Here is a 23234-nt window from a genome sequence, read left to right as displayed (position 1 = left end):
TTGGTTACACTGGTGAAAAGCTAAGAAAACAAGCAGCTTACATGAGCCAACCTGGAGGGTAGTAAACAGCAGGAAACCACTCTGATAATCAGGAGGACAAGTAGAGATGAAACCCAGAGGCTGGTTTCACTGTGTGAAAACTAGATGGTAGACTTGTCTGATATGGGAGCAGTAGTAGAGGAAATTCTACGAGGGCAAAGAGGAAGTGGGAGGAAAAAAACCATGGCTCCTAGTAACTACCCTCCAGTCTCCCACTGGTGCTTCCCTTTGATTGAACCCAGTCAGAAGCTAGCTGACATGGAACCCAGGAAATTGCCTGCAGCGGGATCAGGTTTCCTGTGCTACAGTACAGAGCAGGGGAAGCAGGAAGAGTAGATTTGAAGGCAAACAACCAGGACCAGCATACCCCACAGAAGTTGAAGAGCCAGTGGTTCTATTCACCTTTACATCACTGTATCACTAAGACATAGATATTTAATAAATATTTACAAAGGTGTAGCTATGATCATGCGGAGAAGGCAATGGCACCCCACTCCAGTACTCTTGCCTGGAAAATCCCATGGATGGAGGCGCCTGGTAGGCTGCAGTCCATCGGGTCTGGAACAGTCAGACACAACTAAGCGACTTCACTTTCACTTTTCACTTTCATGCATTGGAGAAGGCAATGGCAACACACTCTAGTATTCTTGCCTGGAGAATCCCAGGGACGGCGGAGCCTGGAGGGCTGCCGTCTATGGGGTCTCACAGAGTCGGACACGACTGAAGCGACTTAGCAGCAGCAGCAGCAGCTGTGGTCATGACTTTCCCCTTTGTCGACTGAATAATATCTGTCATTTATTCAGATTCTTTTATTTTTTTCAATTAGCAATAATCGCGCCTTGGACAAACCTCATTGGCTATGATACTGCCACTGCGCAAAGCTATTCAGATTCTTTTATTAATTCATAATCATATGTCATTGCTGACATTTACAGCATTTTATGATCCTCGGCCCTTCTGTGTTTTCAGTTGTATTTCCAGCTATTCTTCATCATAGATTCTGTGCTTCATTCAAACTAGGCTTGTCCTTCAAATGTGCTCCATCTATGCTTTCCATCAGCTTTGTTGACTCATCTCTTCCTTGAAACGTGTGTAATATTTCCCAAGTCAGTTTATATTTTCTCTAGCCCCTATAAAATAAGTCTAATTGTTTTACCACCTTTGCTTTTTATTTTATTACAGTTATTTGCATATATTATCTTCTGGGTCCTTGTAGATTATAGCTTCTTTTAGAGAGATTTTCTTTGTTATTTGTGGATCTAGTACTATAAAGCACTGGAAGTTAAGTCTTAAGATCTTAAGGACTTTCCTGCAGTCTAGCAGTTAAGACTCCACCCTTCCATTGCAGGGAGTGCAGTTCCATCCCTGGGCAGGGAACTAAAATCCCACAAGGCGCATGGAGGAGCCAGGTGGAGGAGGGCATCTCAAACTACTGATATTCTGAGGAAACTATTACAATATGTAAAGGAAATATTTTCAGATAAGGGGATTAGCTCTCTCTTGCTTTCTTCATCAGATGCATCTCTCTTTATCTTGCCCACTGTATAAAAACGAGAGGGCAGAATCTTGGCATCCTAGTTCCTAAAATTCAAAACCCTAGATATTGCCAGGATTTTGTCTTTCCTTTTTCAATTATGTTTTCCCTTCAGTCTGTTTTATTACTCATTACTGGGGCTTCCCAAGTGGTGCTAGTGATAAAGAACCTGCCTGCCAATGCGGGAGACATAAGAGATGCAGGTTTGATCCCTGGGTCGGGAAGATTCCCTGGAGGAGGGCATGACAATTAATCTTTCCCTCTCTATAAATAGGAATAAGAGAGGGCAGACTCTTGGCATCTGAATTTCTAGAATTCAAAACCCTAGATATAGCTCAGATTTTGTCTTTTCTTTTTCAGTTATGTTTTCCCTTCAGTCAATTTTGTCATTACCTCCACTGAAAAGCAGGCACAGGACAATATTAAGAAAAAAAGAAATTCAAGTTACCTATTTGAACATAGGTCAGTAAGTTTACAAGAAGATGTAGTTATCTTACTCTAAAATTTTTTAAAGGTATAAAAAGAAAAATTAAAACATTTTGATTGAAGAGTAATTTTTTTTTAAATAAAAGATAATTGGTTTCTATTTTGTGTTTTCATTGTAGCATTTAGATTTCAGATAATTTGTACCTAAAATTTCCGCCATTATTCTGATTGAGAACTGGTACAATCAGGTACTTAAGGATGATAAATGAGCTTTTTGTAGGCAATGTAAATGTAATAATAAATGAGCATAAAGCAGTCATCTGTCACTGTAACATCGTTTTGGAACTTTCTGGACAAAAGTAAACAAGAGTACATCGAGCCTGAAATGGGTATTCTAGATAGTCCAAAGTTGGGCTTTTTTTTTTTTTTTTTTAACAGCAAAAGACATATGTCTCAGATACTGCTATTTAAAGATGCGTTTTAACTTTTAAACACTTGTTAAAAGACATTCTAACTTTTTAACAAAGCCTTTACTCAAGTGTAGGCTATACAAAACTATAATATGAGAAGCCAAAAACTGTCTGGGCTTTGGTGATTCTTTTTTTCTGGCTGCACTGCTTGCAGGATCTTAGTTGCCCAAACAGGGATTGAACCCCAGACCTCATCAGTGAAAGCACAGAGTTTAACCACTGGACCACCAGGGAATTCCCACCATATTTTCTAGAAAAGTTACCATTATATCATTACATTCTGTCTTGGGCCATGTTTCTCAAACCTTACTTTGCTATTTTCCCTAATTACCCCTTGCATGAAATTTTAGTGTTACAGATATTAGTATCAGTTCAGTTGCTCAGTTGTATCTGACTTTTGCGACCCCATGGACTGTAGCACGCCAGTCTTCCCTGTCCGTCACCAACTCCCAGAGCTTGCTCAAACTCACATCCATCAAGTTGGTGATGCCATCCAACCATCTCATCTTCTATTGTCCCGTTCTGCCTTCAATCTTGCCCAGCATCAGGGTCTTTTCAAATGAGTCAGCTCTTCACATCAGGTGGCCAAAATATTGGAGTTTCAGCTTTAGCATCAGTCCTTCGAATGAATATTCCGGACTGATTTCCTTTAGGATGGACTGGTTTGATCTCCTTGAAGTCCAAGGGACTCTCAAGAGTCTTCTCCAACACCACAGTTCAAAAGCATCAATTCTTTGGTGCTCAGCTTTCTTCACAGTCCAACTCTCACATCCATACGTGACTACTGGAGAAACCATAGCTTTGACTAGGTGGACCTTTGTCAGCAAAAAAAAATGTATCTGCTTTTTAATATGCTGTCTAGATTTGTCACAGCTTTTCTTCCAAGGAGCAAGCATCTTTTAATTTCATGGCTGCAGTCACCATCTGCAGTGATTTTGGAGCTCAAGAAAATAAAGGCTGTCATTGTTTCCATTGTTTCCCCATCTATTTGCCATGAAGTTTTGGGACCGGATGCCATGATCTTAGTTTTTTTAATGTTGCGTTTTAAGCCAAGTTACAAATAGACTTTATATATTGTATGTATACCTGTGATTTATGCATAAAAGACATATTTTATTCATTCTCTTTCCTCCCCAGTACCAGTTGTCACCCCCTTGGGGCTGTGTCACTATTTTTGAGAATACTTGGTCTAGAGAAAAGCAAATCTACTTTAAGGAATTAGATTTCATGCCATTACTTACTACAAGCCCCAAGTGATTACCAGTGTATGTGGGGTGATTAGTACCTTTACAACTTTCTGCCATAAAAAGAAACAGTTTGGGGTCTTCAATTTAAATTTTGAAGCATATAATGAAAAATCGCTGACTGCCCTCTTTCCACAATGACTCTAGTGGTCTATAGCCTATAGTGGTCTAAATTTCTATAGTGGACTGTAGTGATCTAAATTTCTAAATTCATGAAATCCTAGTGGTGGCTGACTTAACTTATTCCAAATAATGTAACTGTCAGAAAGCCAATCATAAAAATTGATTTCAGCTGGCTATAGTTTTTATAAGGATTTATACTGGATTGTTTATTTGTGAAAAATGAAAAAAAAGGTGGGGAAATAGCCATCTTTGATCCACCTAATTTCACATCAAAGGTGATTTTATATTTTCAGTGATGGGGATATTGAAATAGTAGTATCTGAAATAAAAGGTTTCTTCTGATTTCTAAGTGTTTTCTCACACTCCAAACGACGGTGTCTTAGGTATGTTTATTTTTTCCATAGCGTTAATTAGTAAGAGGTTGGAAAACTGATTCATCAGCTGTGAGTACAAACTGGTGCATGCATGCATGCATGGTCACTTCAGTCATGTCTGACTATTTGTGACCCTGTGGACTGAGTCCACCAGGCTCCTCTGTCCATGGGATTCTCCAGGCAAGAATACTGGAGTGGGTTGCCATTTCCTCCTCCAGGAGATCTTCCCGACCCAGGGATCGAACCCGGGTCTCCTGTGTCTCCTGCATTTCAGGTGGATTCTTTACCGCTGAGCCGCTGGTGGATGGGTGCCAACATCCCAGCCAGTGCATATGTGTGTGTGCTTTGTAGTGTCTGACTCTTTTCAACCCCATGGACTGTAGGGCCCCCGGCTCTTCTGACCATGGAATTTTCCAGGCGAAAGTACTAGAGTGGGTTGCCATTTCCCTTCTCCCTAAAATGGGGCAATTTCCTTGCCCTTTTCTTTTTTTAATGCTCATATATAATAACTGCAGGCCTTCTCAATGGCCTTCTCAATTTTTTGACTTCTCTGGCCTAGTTAAAGATACTATTCCAGGTAAATTTTATAATTTTAAAGTTGGGAAGGACGTTAGTAATAATTGCCTTGCATGCATGCATGCTTAGTCACTTTAGTTGATCCGACTATATGACTGGACTGTAGCCCGCCAGGCTCCTCTGTCCATGAGATTCTGCAGGCAACAATACTGGAGTAGGTTCCCATGCCCTCCTCCAGGGCATCTTCCCAACCCAGGGATTGAACTTGTGTCTCTTTCATCTCCTGGATTGGCAGGCAGGTTCTTTACCATTACTGCCACCTAGGAAGCTCAAAAATTGGCTTAGTAGTTATTAACTATTATACTAACACTGAGGTAAATATACTATAAAGAGAATCTAGTATCTTGTAATAGGAGTATGGTATATAGAGAATTCAAAGAAAAAATTCTCTGAGGCAGTGACAGTTACTTCAGTAGACCTGAAGAATGAGTTGGAATTAGCTTGGCTAAGAAAGAACATCCCCAGTGGCTCAGCTGTAAAGGACTTGCCTGCATTGCAGGAGACGTAGCAGGAGCTGCAGGTTCAATTCCTGAGTCAGAAAGATCCCCTGGAGAAGGAAATGGCAACCCACTCCAGTATTCTTGCCTGGTAAATCCTATGCACAGTTCATGGGGTTGCAAAAGAGTCGACACAACTTAGCAACTAAAAAGAACAACGACACCAACCTCTCCCTTTGGAGCTTCCGTGGTGGCTCAGATGGTAAAGAATCTGCCTACAATGAAGGAAACCTGGGTTCAATCCCTGGGTCAAAAAGATCTCTTGGCGGAGGAAATGGCTACCCACTCTAGTACTCTTCAGCTTGCCTGGTGGCTCAGACGGTAAAAAATTTGCCTGTGATGCAGGAAACCTGGGTTTGATCCCTGGGTCGGGAAGATTCCCTGGAGAAGGGAACAAATACCCACTCCAGTATTCTTGACTGGTGAATTCCATGGACAGAGGAGCCTGGTGGGCTGCAGTCCATGGGGTTGCAAAGAGTCAGACAAAACTGAGCGACTAACATTTACACATAAGCTAAGAAAAGATAAGGTGCCCACACAAAGGCAATAGCACATAAAGTGTTCTTGAAATAAGAGCATTCATATACTGAAAAGATGTTCAACATTGCTACACTATTAAGAAATAACAAATTAAAACTATAATAAAGTACCTTCTCACACACTAGTCAGAATGGCCATTATTAATAAGTTTCACAAACAACAAATGCTGGAGAAGGTGTGGAGAAAAGGGAACCCTCCTACATGGTTGGTGGAAATGTAGGTCAGTGCAGCCACTATGGAAAACAGTATGGAGTTTCCTCAAAAAACTAAAAATAGCATTGCCATATGATCTAGAAACCCTACTCCTGGGCATATATCCAGACAAAATGGTAATTCAAAAAGATATAACACATACCCCTGTGTTTATAGCAGCACTATTCACAACAGCCAAGACATGGAAACAGCTTAAATGTCTACTGGCAGATGTCTGGTGGGACATTCCTATATACAAAGGAATATTACTCAGTCATAAAAAAGGAGGAAATAATGCTATTTGCAGTAGCATGACTGGACTTGGAGATTATCATATTAAGTGAGTCTGTTTTGGTGATGACCATTATAAAAGGCATGAAATGCTGTCTCATCGTGGTTTTTATTTGTATTTCCAAATGGCTAGTGATGTTGATGCATTCACATGTCAGTTGACCTTTCACTTCTTCAGAGAAATGTCTGTTCAGGTGTTTCACCCTCTGTTTAGCTGGATAATTTGGTTTTTGCTCTTGAATTTTATTGAGTTCTTTATTTACTTTGGTTATGAATCCCTTATCAGATATTTGCAAATACTTTCCCATTTCATAGGTTGTTTTTGTCATCTTGTTGATGGTTTCTTTTGCTGTGCAGAAGCTTTTTAATTTGATATATTCCAGCTTGTTTATTTTGTTTTGTTACTTGTGCATTAGATGTCAAATCCAGAAAATCATTGCCAAGACCCATGTCAGGCAGCTTTTTCCTATATTCTTCTAGGAGTTTCATGCTTTCAGGTCTTATGTTTAAGTCTTTAGTCCATTTCAAGTTACTTTTCGTGAGTGTTGTAAGACAAGGGTCTAGTTTCACTCCTTTACATGTGAATATACAGTTTTCCTAGCACAGTTCACTGAAGAGATGGTCTTTTCTCCATTAAGTGTTCTTGGCTTCCTTGTCAAATTTAGTTGACCATATATGCTGGGTATTATTTTTAGATTCTCAATTCTGTTCCTTTGGTCTGTTTTTATGCCAGTACCATACTAAATACTGTGTTTACTACAACTTTATAGCCTACCAACTAGAGTTTTTCTTTTAAACAGCTGTTTTTCAAATTCTGCTTTGTACTTCAGCCCAAATTGGCGTTTCTGGCAAGGCTGCAGAATTCCATAATGTTCACCCGGAGTTGCATCTCTGATACGAAATTGCTGTAGTGTTTTCAACAGCAGTTTTAATCAAAAGTTCAGAATTTATTGACATTACTGAATTACATTTTATTTTTCATTTAGGATACTTACAACAGGAGAACCTTACTTCTACCTGCCAGGCTTTTATTTTGGAAAGTTCAGACTTAAAAGAATATGCAGAACACTGTACAGATGAAGGTTTTATCCCAGCCTGCTTACTGGTGAGTGATTTGTTCCTTAAGGAAATATTTCATCATTGACCAACATAAGACACTATAAACACCATCTTAACAAACATTATTGACCATAGCATTTTTGCAGAAACTAACACCTTTGGCCAGCGATTTGTTATGTAAGTCAGTATTAAAACACTCCTGTCAATAGTGTTCAGGTAACAAAATACATATTAATATGAGTTTGATTGATATTGTGTTAAAAATCAGCTCATTAGCAAAAATCAAAATGGGCAGAAATTTGATTGTTTGTATTCATGCATAAGTGGAAAGACCCAAAGAAGACTAGCTCTCCTTTTCACACACTTATGTCAAAGCTGGGAGGTGAATTACAACTTTGATTTTGAGAATCAGTTTTAAAGTGACACCTTCATTTCTAATTAGTTTCACAGCTGCTTGTCCTGGCGCTTACTTGTTTATTGCCTGTTATGGGCTAAATATTTGTATCCCTCCAGAATTCATATATTAAAATCCCATCCCTCAGTTGTGACGGTATTTAGAAGTAAGACCTTTAGAAAGTATTAAGGTTTAAATTAGGTCATGTAGTTGGGACCCTCAAGATGTGGTTTAAAAAGTGAAAGAGAAATCTCTGTATGCACACAACAAAGAAAGGCCATGTGAACACACATCAAGAAGGGGGATAAGGCCAGGAATTTGGTCCTCACCAGGAACCAGATCATCTGGCAACTTGATCTTGGATTTTCCAGCCTTCAGAAAGAACAATGAAAGAACAATGAGAAATAAATGTCTGTTACTTAAGCCACATGATCTATGACATTACATAGCAGTCCAGTCTTTCCTATATCTGGCTTTCCTATCGTTGCTTACTTCAGAAAAGTATAAAACAGATATTTTGATATCGTGTCACGTGTGTTTTAAACATCACTAGACCAATAGAGCATTGTTTGGTGGATCATGGTGGATATATGCTAGAACTACATTATTTGACATGGTATTTTGTCATTTTATTTTAAACATAGATCCTTAGATTCATTTCAGCTATCACAGACAACATGATCATCTATAGAGGAAATCTTAAAAAAAAAAAAAAAAACCTATAAAATTGCTAGAGATTTAGCAAGGTCAGAGGATACAAAGTGTATAAACGTGCACCATATTTATACCTACAATGAACAATTTTTAAAAATATATCATTTACAGTAGCACTCAACAAACAAAAATAAAATACTTATGTAATAAGGCTAACAAAGTATCCATAGACTCTGTATGCTAAAATTTGTATGAAAGAAATCAAAGGCTTGAACAAAAGGAAAAATACACTGTGTTCATGGAATGAGCAACTCAGTACTATTAAGATGTCCATTCTTTACATTTTGATCTATACATTTATTACAGTTAAAATCCCAACAGGTAATTTTTTTTTTGTTTTGAAATGGCCGTTTATTGAATATATCTGATCTGAAGGGTACCATGTACAACCTTTTGCTGTTCACACAGTTTTTTCAAGAATAAACAGACAAACTATATCTAATACATTCGCTTAAGGGGGGTGGCTAACAGTGTGACGCACAAGTCCTTGTGTCTGCATAAGGGAGATACAAGAACCCCTCTGCATAGAAACCTTGAAACTGCAAACCTTCAAAGATGCAAGCGTCCACTTACTGCCAAGATACCACTGGACCATTTTTTTTCAAGAGAGCAAATAAAATTCACTCCATCAAGGAGCCAGAACCTGTGCCTTCAAAGTCAGGTGTGAGTGAAATTGCAGCTTTCCCTCCACCTGTTGCTGACGATGCTTCAGCTCTACCATCTCTGACCCCCACTTCCTCCTCCAGTCAGTAACTGTCTTCTTGCCTTTTGACTCCGTGCCCACTGTTGTACTACTGTACTATAATGTTAAATTTTTTTTTTTTTTTAAGTAAACTCACAACTGTTTTCTTTCTGTTTGTTGCTTATGTACTACTTATGTGAAAAGTATTATAACCTATCACAATGCAGTACTATATAGCCAATTGTGTTAATTGGGTACCTAGGCTAACTTTGTTGGACTTACAAACAAATGGGACTTAGGAACATGCTCTTGGAATGGAACTCATTCACACGTAGGAGACTTAATGTAATCAGCTTTCATTGTGATACCAGTTAGGATGTGATTCTCCTAAGTTACAAAATACCTGCCAGGAACATACTCATCATCAGTAAACTGATGATAACATCTTATAAATCATACAGATCAACAACTCTTGACAGCAGGACCTCATTTGAATTGATATTCATAGCCCTTTTTAAAAATCTTAAGTCTGTATAACTGTTTATCCATTTAGTTGTAGAAATGTTAATATTATATTGTGGGATACTGCCCCAATTCCAACAGTTATTACATAATATGCAGTTTATGTCCATAATCTGAAATTTAAAACACATTTAAGAGTGATGCTGACATCACCCTCAATGGTGAAAAATTGAAGGCATTTCCCCTGAAATCAGGAACAAGACAAGGGTGCCCACTCTCACCACTACTATTCAGCATAGTGTTGGAAGTTCTGGCCACAGCAATCAGAGCAGAAAAAGAAGTAAAAGGAATCCAGATAGGAAAAGAAGAAGTAAAACTCTCACTGTTTGCAGATGACATGATCCTCTACATAGAAAACCCTAAAGACTCTACCAGAAAATTACTAGAGCTAATCAATGAATATAGTAAAGTTGCAGGATATAAAATTAACACACAGAAATCCCTTGCATTCCTATATACTAACAATGAAAAAACAGACAGAGAAATTAAGGAAACAATACCATTCACCATTGCAACAAAAAGAATAAAATACTTAGGAGTATATCTACCTAAAGAAACAAAAGACCTATACATAGAAAACTATAAAACACTGATGAAAGAAATCAAAGAGGACACAAACAGATGGAGAAACATACCGTGTTCATGGATTGGAAGAATTAATATTGTCAAAATGGCTATTCTACCCAAAGCAGTCTGTAGATTCAATGCAATCCCTATCAAGCTACCAACGGTATTTTTCACAGAACTAGACCAAATAATTTCACAATTTGTATGGAAATAGAAAAAAACCTCGAATAGCCAAAGTAATCTTGAGAAAGAAGAATGGAACTGGAGAAATCAACCTGCCTGACTTCAGACTCTACTACAAAGCCACAGTCATCAAGACAGTATGGTACTGGCACAAAGGCAGAAATATAGATCAATGGAACAGAATAGAAAGCCCAGAGATAAATCCACGAACCTATGGACACCTTATCTTTGACAAAGGAGGCAAGGATATACAATGGAAAAAAGACAACCTCTTTAACAAGTGGTGCTGGGAAAACTGGTCAACCACTTGTAAAAGAATGAAACTACAACACTTTCTAACACCATACACAAAAATAAACTCAAAATGGATTAAAGATCTAAATGTAAGACCAGAAACTATAAAACTCCTAGAGGAGAACATAGGCAAAACACTCTCCGACATAAATCACAGCAAGATCGTCTATGACCCACCTCCCAGAATATTGGAAATAAAAGCAAAACTAAACAAATGGGACCTAATGAAACTTAAAAGCTTTTGCACTACAAAGGAAACTATAAGTAAGGTGAAAAGACAGCCCTCAGATTGGGAGAAAATAATAGCAAATGAAGAAACAGACAAAGGATTAATCTCAAAAATATACAAGCAACTCCTGCAGCTCAACTCCAGAAAAATAAATGACCCAATCAAAAAATGGGCCAAAGAACTAAACAGACATTTCTCCAAAGAAGACATACAGATGGCTAACAAACACATGAAAAGATGCTCAACATCACTCATTATTAGAGAAATGCAAATCAAAACCACAATGAGGTACCATTACACGCCAGTCAGGATGGCTGCTATCCAAAAGTCTACAAGCAGTAAATGCTGGAGAGGGTGTGGAGAAAAGGGAACCCTCTTACACTGTTGGTGGGAATGCAAACTAGTACAGCCGCTATGGAAAACAGTGTGGAGATTTCTTAAAAAACTGGAAATAGAACTGCCATATGACCCAGCAATCCCACTTCTGGGCATACACACTGAGGAAACCAGATCTGAAAGAGACACGTGCACCCCAATGTTCATCGCAGCACTGTTTATAATAGCCAGGACATGGAAGCAACCTAGATGCCCATCAGCAGATGAATGGATAAGGAAGCTGTGGTACATATACACCATGGAATATTACTCAGCCATTAAAAAGACTTCATTTGAACCAGTCCTAATGAGATGGATGAAGCTGGAGCCCCTTATACAGAGTGAAGTAAGCCAGAAAGATAAAGAACATTACAGCATACTGACACATGTATATGGAATTTAGAAAGATGGTAACGATAACCCTATATGCAAAACAGAAAAAGAGACACAGAAATACAGAACAGACTTTTGAACTTTGTGGGAGAATGAGAGGGTGGGATATTTCAAAAGAACAGCATGTATACTATCTATGGTGAAACAGATCACCAGCCCAGGTGGGATGCATGAGATAAGTGGTCCGGCCTGGTGCACTGGGAAGACCCAGAGGAATCGGGTGGAGAGGGAGGTGGGAGGGGGGATCGGGATTGGGAATACATGTAAATCCATGGCTGATTCATATCAATGTATGACAAAACCCACTGGAAAAAAAAATAATAATAATAATAAAAATTAAAAAAAAAAAAAAAAAAAAGAGTGATGCTGATAATGGGGGAGGCATTGCATATGTGAAAGCAGGGGTTTAGGAGAATCTCTATACCTTCCTGTCAATTTTCTTGTGAATATTAGATGCTTTTAAAAATTAAATAACACATATAATCCCAAAAGTTTCAGGAATTTTAGGTCTTCACTGCCTATGACTTGATACTCTTGGGTTCTTCATTTATTTAATGACAGTACTTTTAAAGAATGAGAGTATTCAGGGAAAACTATTCAGTAAACTTTTTAGAATTCACATCATAAAATAAGGTTTATTCCAGAAATAATTTATCCTTCCTTCCAAATACTTTATAATTATTTGTCAAGCTACAAAAAACATTGTTCCAAAAAACCAAACAAGTCCTAATCACATTTTTTTTTTTGTATTCTTTTTTTTTTTTTTATTAGCTGGAGGCTAATTACTTCACAACATTTCGGTGGGTTTTGTCATACATTGATATGAATCAGCCATGGATTTACACGTATTCCCCATCCCAATCCCCACTCCCACCTCCCTCTCCACCTGATTCCCCCGGGTCCTCCCAGTGCACCAGGCCCCCGAGCGCTTGTCTCATGCATCCCACCTGGGCTGGTGATCTATTTCACCATAGATAGTATACATGCTGTTCTTTTGAAATATCCCACCCTCACATTCTCCCACAGAGTTCAAAAGTCTGTTCTGTATTTCTGTGTCTCTTTTTCTGTTTTGCATATAGGGTTATCGTTATCACCTTTCTAAATTCCATATACATGTGTCAGTATGCTGTAATGTTCTTTATCTTTCTGGCTTACTTCACTCTGTATAAGGGGCTCCAGCTTCATCCATCTCATTAGGACTGGTTCAAATGAATTCTTTTTAATGGCTGAGTAATATTCCATGGTGTATATGTACCACAGCTTCCTTATCCATTCATCTGCTGATGGGCATCTAGGTTGCTTCCATGTCCTGGCTATTATAAACAGTGCTGTGATGAACATTGGGGTGCACGTGTCTCTTTCAGATCTGGTTTCCTCAGTGTGTATGCCCAGAAGTGGGATTGCTGGGTCATATGGCAGTTCTATTTCCAGTTTTTTAAGAAATCTCCACACTGTTTTCCATAGCGGCTGTACTAGTTTGCATTCCCACCAACAGTGTAAGAGGGTTCCCTTTTCTCCACACCCTCTCCAGCATTTATTGCTTGTAGACTTTTGGATAGCAGCCATCCTGACTGGCGTGTAATGGTACCTCATTGTGGTTTTGATTTGCATTTCTCTAATAATGAGTGCTAATCACATTTTTAACATTAACTTATATTCCAGTATCAGATTGGCTTATATTGAATTGGTTAATTGCCAGTAGTTGATTTTTTTTTTAAGTAGCATCCAAATAAAAGATAACATTTCCCTTTATTATTTGTAATGTCTTTCTTTGTCTTTGTTTTACAGTCTCCTTTATCAAAGTAATGCTGTCCCAGCTGTCTTTTCATTTCCATTTGCCTGGAATACCTTTTTCCATCTCTTCATTTTCAGTCTGTATGTGTCTTTTGATTTGAACTGAGTGTCTTGTAGACAGCATATAACCTTCATACTAGCTTTATAGGAGATGATCCACTACTTTTACTATGTTTTTCTTTACCAGTGAGGTTTTTGTTTTGTTTTGTTACATAATTTTCTTATTTCTAGCTATGGCCATTACTTTTCCATTTAAGGAAGTCCCTTTAAACATTCCTTAAGGCCAGCTTAGTGGTGATGAACTCCTTTGGTTTTTGAACGCCTGGGAAACCATATCTCTCCTTTACCTGCAGTGTGAATTTTTTGCTGAAGTATCCTCTGATCATCTTTGTATGCCACGAGTTGTTTTTGTCTTGATTCTTTAAAAATTCTGTTTAACTTTTGACAATTATACTGTGTCTTGGTGTGGCTCTCTTTCATTTCATTTTGTATGGGAGTATATGCTTTCTGTATTTGAATGGCTTTTCCTTTGATAAGTTAAGCAAGTATTCAGCCATTTTGTCTTTAAATAGGTTTTCTTTTCTTTCTTCTGCTTCTGGAAACCCTGTTATGAGAATATTAGTGTGCATGATGTTTTCCCAGAAATCCTTTAAACTACCCTCATTTTTTTCAGTCTTTTCATTTTTAATTGGGTGATTTTCACTACTTTGTCTTCCAGGTTGCTGATCCATTCTTTGGCATTCTCTAGTCTGTCGATTCTCTGTAATGTTCTTTTCCCTCCAGTTATTGTGATCTTCAGTCTTTATTGGTTCTTATATTTTCTCTTTGTTGAAATTCTCCCTTGAGTTCATCCATTCTTCTCCAGAGTTCAGTGAGCATCTTTTTGACTATTAGGTTAAACTCTCTATCTGGTAAACTGATAATCTCTGTTTTGTTAATTAGTTCATTTTCTGAGGTTTTGTCTCTTTGAAAGGTACTTCTTTGTCTCTTCATTTTGCCTAACTTTCTGTATTTGTTTCTATTATTAGGTGTATAAACTGTGTTTCCTGGTTTTGAAAGAGTGGCCTAACATAGAAGGTGTCTTGTGGGCTCAGTAGTACAATTCCCCTGTCACCAAAGCCAGGTGCTCTAGGGTACCCACTGTGTGGGCTGTGTGCACCTTGCCCTGTGGTTGAGTTGCAACTGCTGTGGATGTGGTGGTGGGCAGGGGCCTGTGGCCCAGCCAGTACTGTCGCTGGCTTGCTGATGAGCAATGCTGGTCCCCTGGAGGAGGAGCACGGGTACCACTTAAGTAGTATTGTGGAAAAACAAGCCAGACAGTTCTTAAAAAGGATATGTTCAAGGACTCACATTGCTTGATCTTAAGACTTAACTAACCAGCAATAGTAATCAGGATTGAATGGAATTAGGAAATGGTTAGGCATTGGATCAGTGAAACAAAATACAAACTTCAAATGTGATTTTTGACAAAAGTTCAGATAATTCACTGGAAAAAGGATAATCTTAACAACAAATGGTGATAGGACAATTAGACAACCAGATTTAAAAAAGAAAAAAAAAAGAACCTTTACACATACCTCATAAAAAATTAACCAGTCTGGATGATAGATCAAAAATGTAAAACATAAAACTATAAGACTTCCAGAAAAAAACATAGAACAAAATTTGTGCAGTCTTGGTTTTGGTAATGAATTTTTAGACATGATAGCAAAAATACTGACTGTAAAATAAAAATTTGATGAATTCAGCTTTATAAAAATTTTTGCTCTATAAAAAGCTGTTAGGAAAATGACCATTACTACCCCAAGCAGATACCGATACATACATGTTAGAATGGCTAGTATAAAAAATAATTTTAAAATTGCTGCAAAATCATACAGCTGCTTTGCCCAACAGCTTGGCTGTTGTTTTTAAAGTTAAACAACCGAGTCCCATGTGACCTAGCATTCATACACCCAGATATTTATCCAAGTGAATTGGAAAACTTACATTCACACAAAAACATACTGTTTACCTATGGTGTCAAAAACTGAAAATAACCAAGATGTCTTTCAACAAGTGAGTAAATAAACTGGTATGTTCTTCTTACTAAGCAGTAAAAAGCAGCACTGATGACTCACGTAATACCGTGAATGAATCTTAAAATTCTTCTCAGTTCTTCTAAGTAGGCAATGTTAACAAGTAAGTTAATAGAGATAGTGGGGACCAGGCTTCTCACTCTGTGAGAAAGAAAACGGAAATAATCATGAGACCTGTGGTGTTATATTATACAGTCAGACATATCAGTACAAATTAATGTTTATCTTAATATATGTACAGATGTGCTCAGAAATAAAGTGGAGTAGCCTGTCTGTGTGTTTGTGTAGCACTATGTGCTGTAGGGGCCTAGCTGCAGTGATACCCTAGTAACTACCAGCAAATCTGCCACCCAGATCTTTACTTCTCATGGTTCTGGAGGCTGGGAAGACCAAGATGAAGTGCTCCTGTTTCAGTTCCTAGTGAAGGCTGCCTTTCTGGCTTAAGACAACCTCCTTCTTGCTGTGACCTCACATGAGTTTGTGTGTGTTAGTCGCTCAGTCATGTCCGACTTTTTGTAGTCCCATGGTCTGTAGCCCACCAGCCTCCTCTGTCCATGAACTTTTCCAGGCAAGAATACTGGAGTGGGTTGCCATGCCCTTCTCCAGGATCTTTCCAACCTGGGGATGAAACCAGGGTCTCCCATTGCAGGCAGATCCTTTACCCTCTGAGCCACCAGAGAAGCCCTGTATGAGTTTATGAGGACATAATTCATTATATAGCATTCATTCAGTTATTTTTTAGCACTAAAAGCAAGTTATAATGACTAGGTTAGTATTAGGCAATCCCTTAACTTCTCAGACTTTAAATAACAGAAGCTACTATACTGCAACCAACTATATGCAAATAAAGTGGACAACCTAAAAGAAAGGGTAAAATCCTCAGAAAGGTACAATCTCCTAAGACTGAAACCAGGAGGAAATGGAAAATATGAACAGACCAGTCACAAGAACTGAAATTGAAACTGACTAAAACACAAAGGTCCAGGACAAGGTGGCTTCACAGCCAAATTCTATCAAACACGCAGAGAAGATTTAACACCTATCCTTCTGAAACTATTCCATGAAAATCACAGAGGAAGGAACATTCTCATACTCATTCTGTGAGGCTACCATGACCCAGATACCAAAACCAGATAAGGATACCTCAAAAAGGAGAAATTACACACCAATATCACTGATGAACACAGATGCAAAAATTCTCAACAAAATGCTAACAAACCAAATCCAGCAATACAGTAAAACGATCATACACCATGGTCAAGTGGGATTTATCCCAGGAATGTAAAGATTTTTCAGTATCCACAAATCAATCAGTGTGATACACCACGTCAGCAAAATTGAAGAATTAAAAGACTATATGATCATCTCAATAGATACAGAAAAGACTTTTGATGAAATTCAACACCCATTTATTAATATGACAAAAACTCTCCAAAAAGCAGGCATAGAGAGAACCTTTCTCAACCTAGTAAAGGCATATACAACAAACCCACAGCTAATATACTCAACGGTGAAAAACTGGAAGCATTTTCTCTAAGATCAAGAAAAAGACAAGGATGTCCACTCACCACTTTTATTGAACATAGTTTTGGAAGGCCTACACACAGCAGTCAGAGAAGAAATGAATCTAAATTGGAAAAGAAGTAAAACCATCACTGTTTGCAGATGGCATGATCCTGTACATAGAAAATCTTAAAGATGCTACCAGAGAACTACTAGAGCTCATCAATGAATTTGGTAAAGGTGCAGGGTACAAAATTAATACACAGAAATCTGTTGCATTTCTATATACTAATAATGAAAGATCAGAAAAAGAAAGAAACAATCCCATTTACCATTGCATCAAAAAGAATGATAAAATACCTGGGAATAAACCTACCTACAAAGGCAAAAGACCTGTATTATGAAAGCGATAAGCTGCTGATGAAAGAAAGAGAAGACACAAACAGATGGAAAGATATACCATGTTCTTGGATTGGAGGAACGAATATTGTCAAAATGACTTTACTACCCAATATAATGTATAGATTCAATGCAATCCCTATCAGATTACCAGTGGCTTTTTTTTTTTCTCCCTGGGACATATGGGATCTTACTTCCGCAATTTAGGTATCAAACCCATATCCCCTGTATTGAAAGGGTGGAGTCTTAACCACTGGACCACCAAGGAAGTCCCACCAATAGCATTTTCACAGAACTGGAACAAAAATTTTTTTAATTTTATGGAGACACAAAAGACCCTGAATACAGCTTAGCAGTCTTGAGAAGGAAGAACAGAGCTGGAGAAATCAGGCTTCCTGACTCTATTACACATCTAGAGTCATCAAAAGAGTATGGTACTGGCACAGAAATGGAAATATAACTCAATGGAACAGGATTGAAAGCCCAGAAATAAACCCTGTGGTCAATTAATGGTCAATTAATCTATGACACAGGAGGCAAGACCATACAGTGGAGAAAAGAGAATCTCTTCAATAAATGTGCTGGGAAAACTGGACAGCTACATGTAAAGGGTTGAAATTAGACAGTGTCTGACACCATATACAAAAATAAACTGGACTAAAGACCTAAATGTAACACCAGATACTATAAAACTCCCAGAGGATAACATTGGCAAAACACTCTTTGACATAAGTTGCAGCAATTCTGTTTTGGATCCATCTCCTAGAGTAATGGAAATAAAACAATAATTTAAAAAATGAGACCTACTTAAACTCAAAAGCTTTTTGCATAGTAAAGGAAACCATAAGCAAAATGAAAAGGCAACCCCAGAATGGAAGAAAATATTTGAAAACGATGCAACTGATAACAGATTAACCTCCAGAATTTACAAATAGTTCATGCAGTCAATAAATCATACAGCTAAATCTAAAAATGGGCAGAAGATCTAAACAGACATTTGTCCAAAGAAGACATGCAAGATGGCTAAGAGGCACATGAAAACATGCTCAACGTTGCTAATTATCACAAAATGCAGGTCAGTACTACAATGAGACATCACCTCAAACTAGCCATCATCAAAAAATCTACCAGCAAATGCTGGAAAAGGTATGAAGGAAAGGGAACCCACCTATAGTGTTAATGGGGATATAAATTGGTACAGCAACTATGGAGAAAAACTAAAAACAGAGCTTAAAAAAGCTAAAAATAAAGCTACCATCCAGCAAACTCACTCCTGACCATATATCTGGGGAAAAACCTGGTTCAAAAGGATAGGTGCATCACATGTTTTGTAAAGCACTGTTTGCAATAGTCAAGACATAGAAGCAACTTAAATGTTCATCAACACATGGATGGGTAAATAAAATGTACATATATACTATGGAATATTAGTCAGCCATTAAAATGAATGAAATAATGGCATTTGCAGCATTGTGGATGGACCTGAAGGTTACCATGCTAAGTGAAGTAAGTTAGAAAAACAGGTATATGATATCACTTAATATGTGGAAACTAAAGAAAATGATATAAGTGAACTTATAAAACAGAAACAGACTCACAGTCTTAGAGAACAAATTTATGGTTACCAAGGGGGAAGGTGGGGAGGAGGGATAGATTGGGACTTTTGGGTTGACATGTGCACATTGCTATAGTTAAAATAGATTATCAACATGGAACTATATAGCACAGGAAGCTCTGGTTCAATATTCTTTAATAACCTAAATGGGAAAAGAATTTGTAAAAGAATAGTTGGTTACATGTATATGTTTAACTGAATCATTTTACATCTGAAACTAGTACAACATTGTTAATCAACTATATTCCAATATAAGATAATTGTTTTAATAATACAACAGAATAAAATAGGAATCTGTAATGAAAGTTCGATAGAGGAAAGAAAAATAATTAGCTACTATGTGTTAGACATTGTCTTAGATATGTTACATATATCCTCAGTCTTCACCACAAAAAAAATTGTATTAATTAAAAAGTCATGTGTCTGTTTTTATATATGAAAGTAAGCCTTAGAATATCTGGGTAATTTTCACACATAGGGTAAATGTAGAACCTCAATCCAAAACTGTCTGTTCTAAAAAATCCTTGCTCTTCCCTGTTCTATTATATGACCTCAAACTTGAGTCAATTAAAACCTGCCCCTTATTATTGATATAAAAGTGGTGGGGGATGGGGTGACTTTATGAGATGATAGAAGTGAAAATAGAAAAGGTACTGATCCTTGGAAAGGATATCTGTTACACTCAGTTGTTTTGCTTTGTTCTTTGGCAGATGGCATTTGGCATTAAAAGGGCAGGAAGGAGTAGGTCCTTATTTGTGTGACTGGATCCCTACCTCCCAAGCTGAAAACTGCATTCCTGCTATCATACTGTCTTAGCTAAAGAAACATTGGAGAAGGCAGTGGCAACCCACTCCAGTACTCTTGCCTGGAAAATCCCATGGATGGCAGAGCCTGGTAGGCTGCAGTCCATGGGGTCGCTAAGAGTCTGACATGACTGAGTGACTTCACTTTCACTTTTCACTTTCATGCATTGGAGAAGGAAATGGCAACCCACTCCAGTGTTCTTGCCTGGAGAATCCCAGGGACGGGGGAGCCTGGTGGGCTGCCATCTATGGGGTCGCACAGTCAGACACTGAAGCGACTTAGCAGCAGCAGCAGCAGCTAAAGAAACATAGTCATAATATCTTATTCACATAGACAAGGTTCTTTACCCAGAGAAGATTCAGTCCCTGAGGAGTGACTGTTTTCATTTTTGATGACCTGTGCTTTGCTTAGTTACTCAGTTGTGTCTCTTTGCAACGCTGTGGACTGTAGTCCTCCAGGCTCCTCTGTCCATGGGGATTCTCCAGGTAACAACACTGGAGTGGGTTGCCATTACCTTCTCCAGGGGTTCTTCCAAACCCAGGAATCAAACGCAGGTCTCCCATATTGCAGGCAGGTTCTTTAGCATCTAAGCCACCGAGGAAGTCCTTTGATGACCTACTCTTTACCATTTCTTTATCGACTAATTTTTAATCTATATCTTTTAGTAACTTTTTTGGTGAAATATTTCACAGTGGGAAATTATTGGTAGTATGATATGGTTTTGGTAATGCTTGATCTTTTTCTTTTCAGTCTTTATTTGGAAAAAATTTGACAACAATTTTGAATGAATATGTAGCTATGAAAGCAAAAGGTAAGAATTCAGGTTCAGGGATTTTTTTTTTTGGTCACTTTTGTACAGCATTTATCTAATTGTTTTAATTAGTGATTTTTTAAATTTTGAAATAATTGTAAAAATTCACTGGGAGATAGCCAATTAAAATCTGTTTATATTGAGTGATAAATATAACACTTTCCTAAATTAGTGTCTTGAAGAGGAAAGTTAAGTTTATTCTCTCATATTCATTATTTCCATAGTTTGCAACATATTAAGAAAAGATTCAGCAGTAAAGAATTAATTAGTACAAATGATAACATTTTAAAATGTAAGCTTCACATTTATTGAGTACTGTTTATTGCAGCATTGTGCTGGGTGCTTTCAGAGGTTTTATTTCAGTCCTTAAAATAATCCAATGAGAGGTATTGATTGTTTCGATCTATTAATTTATTCATTACTTGACTGCATCAAGCCTTCGTTGCAGCAGAAGGGGTCTTTGCTGCAATATACGGAACTCTCCGCTTGTGGCGCGTGGACTCTGGAGTTCCCTAGTCGTGGTGCAGGGCCTCCAGAGCCTGCAGGCTCAGTAGTTGACATGCATAGGCTTAGTTGCTCCACAGCATGTGGGATCTTAGTTCCCCCTGCAGGGATCCTCCCCAAGTTCCCTGCATTGCATGGTAGATGCTTAACCACTGGACCACCAGGGAAGCTCACTAGACCTTAAGTGTCAGAAAACTAAGGATTAGAGAAGCCAGATAACTTTTCTAAGATCACAAAACTAGAAACGGTAAAAAGTAATAAGCCTAGAATTTCAAAGTGTGAATTTCATTTCTTTCTCTTCAGTAGGTTATTTGGTCATTCTCCCAAGATTTTCTTTTCCCAGACTATCTTAACTATCTTACAGGAATATTTAGAGTGTAAATGACCTCAGAAACAATATGTTATTGCAGTACAAAGGTTTATATCCCACTTTTATGTTGGTAACTTTCTCTTGTTTGAGCTTTTTAGAAGTATATAGTAAAGAATATAAATACCTTGAATTTCCTATCAGTATGGCTTTAGAACACATCCTGAAAAAGACTAATTAGTCCTCCAGAATTTTATCTGTAATTCTAATTAGAGTAACTAAGGAGATGCTCAGAAATCACAGTGATTTGGACTTGAAAACATTGGATATAGAAAACTAATTTCCATATTTACATGAGTTTGTATAAATTTATAAATCAAATTATTTTGACTTTCAAATATCGCATAAGTAGAACAAAGATTTAAAATAGTTTGTCTTTTAATTCAAAGAAAATACAAGATGATTGATCTAAAAAAACTTCATAGTTTTCACAAGTTTCCTTTTCCCTCATATTGTATCTGATTCTCAGTGACTTGAGCAAAAAAAGCAACATCATGATAGCTTTACAGGTCTTTACAAAATAGGCTTATTTCTCAGTTCCCAACATAATGTCAGCAGCTGAGAGAAAAGTTTTCTTTATTGATTTTCTGTGTCTGTTCAAATTAAATGATGGATTTTTTATGAAACATTTCCTCTTATGATTTAGAAACATCAAATGATGTCCCAGCAATTATGTCATCTCTGTGGAAGAAGTTAGACCATACACTTTCTCAGATCAGGTAATAAAAGGCTTATCCAATCAGCTTATCAGAATGTGCATAATAATTTTGGAATGCAAGCGCAATTAAGAATAACTTCACTTTAAATCTTATGACCCACACTGTGCATTTATTTAACACTGATCTAATTTTGAAATTATGCTAGAGGTTATTGATATTTGTCTTTGATTAGATAATTTTAAATAAATTGTGTACTTTAACAAAATATTTAGAAATGAGGAAATTAATGATATTCCCAGGTTCCCGTAACAATTTAGAGGCAGATCTCTGGCTGAATACAAATCTAGTCCCAGTCTTGGTGGATACAAATCTACTAAGTCAGGCCCCATGTGACTTCCCTTATACAGTTGCATCTTCATCATACATGCAGAAAATTGATATGTGTGATCCATGCCTCCTTTGTTCTTCCCTTATAAAGGAACAAACCCAAATAATAACACTTCTGGAATCTTCTTTTTTTAGAATTTTACTATGTCATGGCCTTGGAATGCTAGTCTCACTATCTTTAGAATAGGTATCAATTTTATAACATATCTTATTCAACTTGAGTCTAGTATGAAAACCGTCCCTTTCTTATACTTTCTCCCAGAGCTGCAAGTAAATACCTCACTTCAGCAGGGGCCTCGTTTCCTTCCTCAGCTTAAACTGCTAGAATGGCTCCAAATGCTTTTTGTGTGACTCTGTACTACATTTTATTTGGTAGTCTTACTTTTATTCCCCTTCCTGACTTCCCTTTCCTCTTTCATTCCCTTGCAAACAATCTTCAAAGACATTCACAACTTAACACCTATGGGATATTTATAAGTTACTGCAACGTTTTATTGACAAGGTATTACATAAAAAAAGAAACCTCCTAGCCAGATGTTCTCCAAGGTTAGTTTGTGTGCTGTTAAAAATGCTTATTTGATTCAGTAAGTTTTGT

At 37.5% G+C, this 23234-nt stretch overlaps 1 protein-coding gene and 1 non-coding gene across 3 annotated transcripts in view; one reads left to right on the top strand and one right to left on the bottom strand.

Moving 5' to 3' along the window:
- Positions 1-23234, top strand: part of LOC133057571 (protein NPAT) — a 56282-nt gene that overhangs the window by 3364 nt on the left and 29684 nt on the right. The window contains exons 2-4 of one of the 2 annotated variants that reach the window (XM_061144218.1): positions 7293-7411; positions 20662-20722; positions 22240-22312. In XM_061144218.1, coding sequence (XP_061000201.1) covers positions 7293-7411; positions 20662-20722; positions 22240-22312 — 253 coding nt within the window. Of the gene's footprint in view, positions 1-7292; positions 7412-20661; positions 20723-22237; positions 22313-23234 lie in introns of those variants that run through there. The other variant, XM_061144226.1, reaches the window with a different exon arrangement.
- LOC133065032 (U4 spliceosomal RNA) lies at positions 780-922 on the bottom strand. Its single transcript, XR_009694813.1, has one exon. It is a non-coding gene; the product is annotated as a U4 spliceosomal RNA (small nuclear RNA).

Source organism: Dama dama, chromosome 1 (genome assembly GCF_033118175.1).
Source record: "Dama dama isolate Ldn47 chromosome 1, ASM3311817v1, whole genome shotgun sequence".
Lineage (NCBI taxonomy): Eukaryota > Metazoa > Chordata > Mammalia > Artiodactyla > Cervidae > Dama > Dama dama.
The sequence above is the reverse complement of the archived record's forward strand: the minus strand, read 5'-3'. Positions and strand labels throughout refer to the sequence as shown.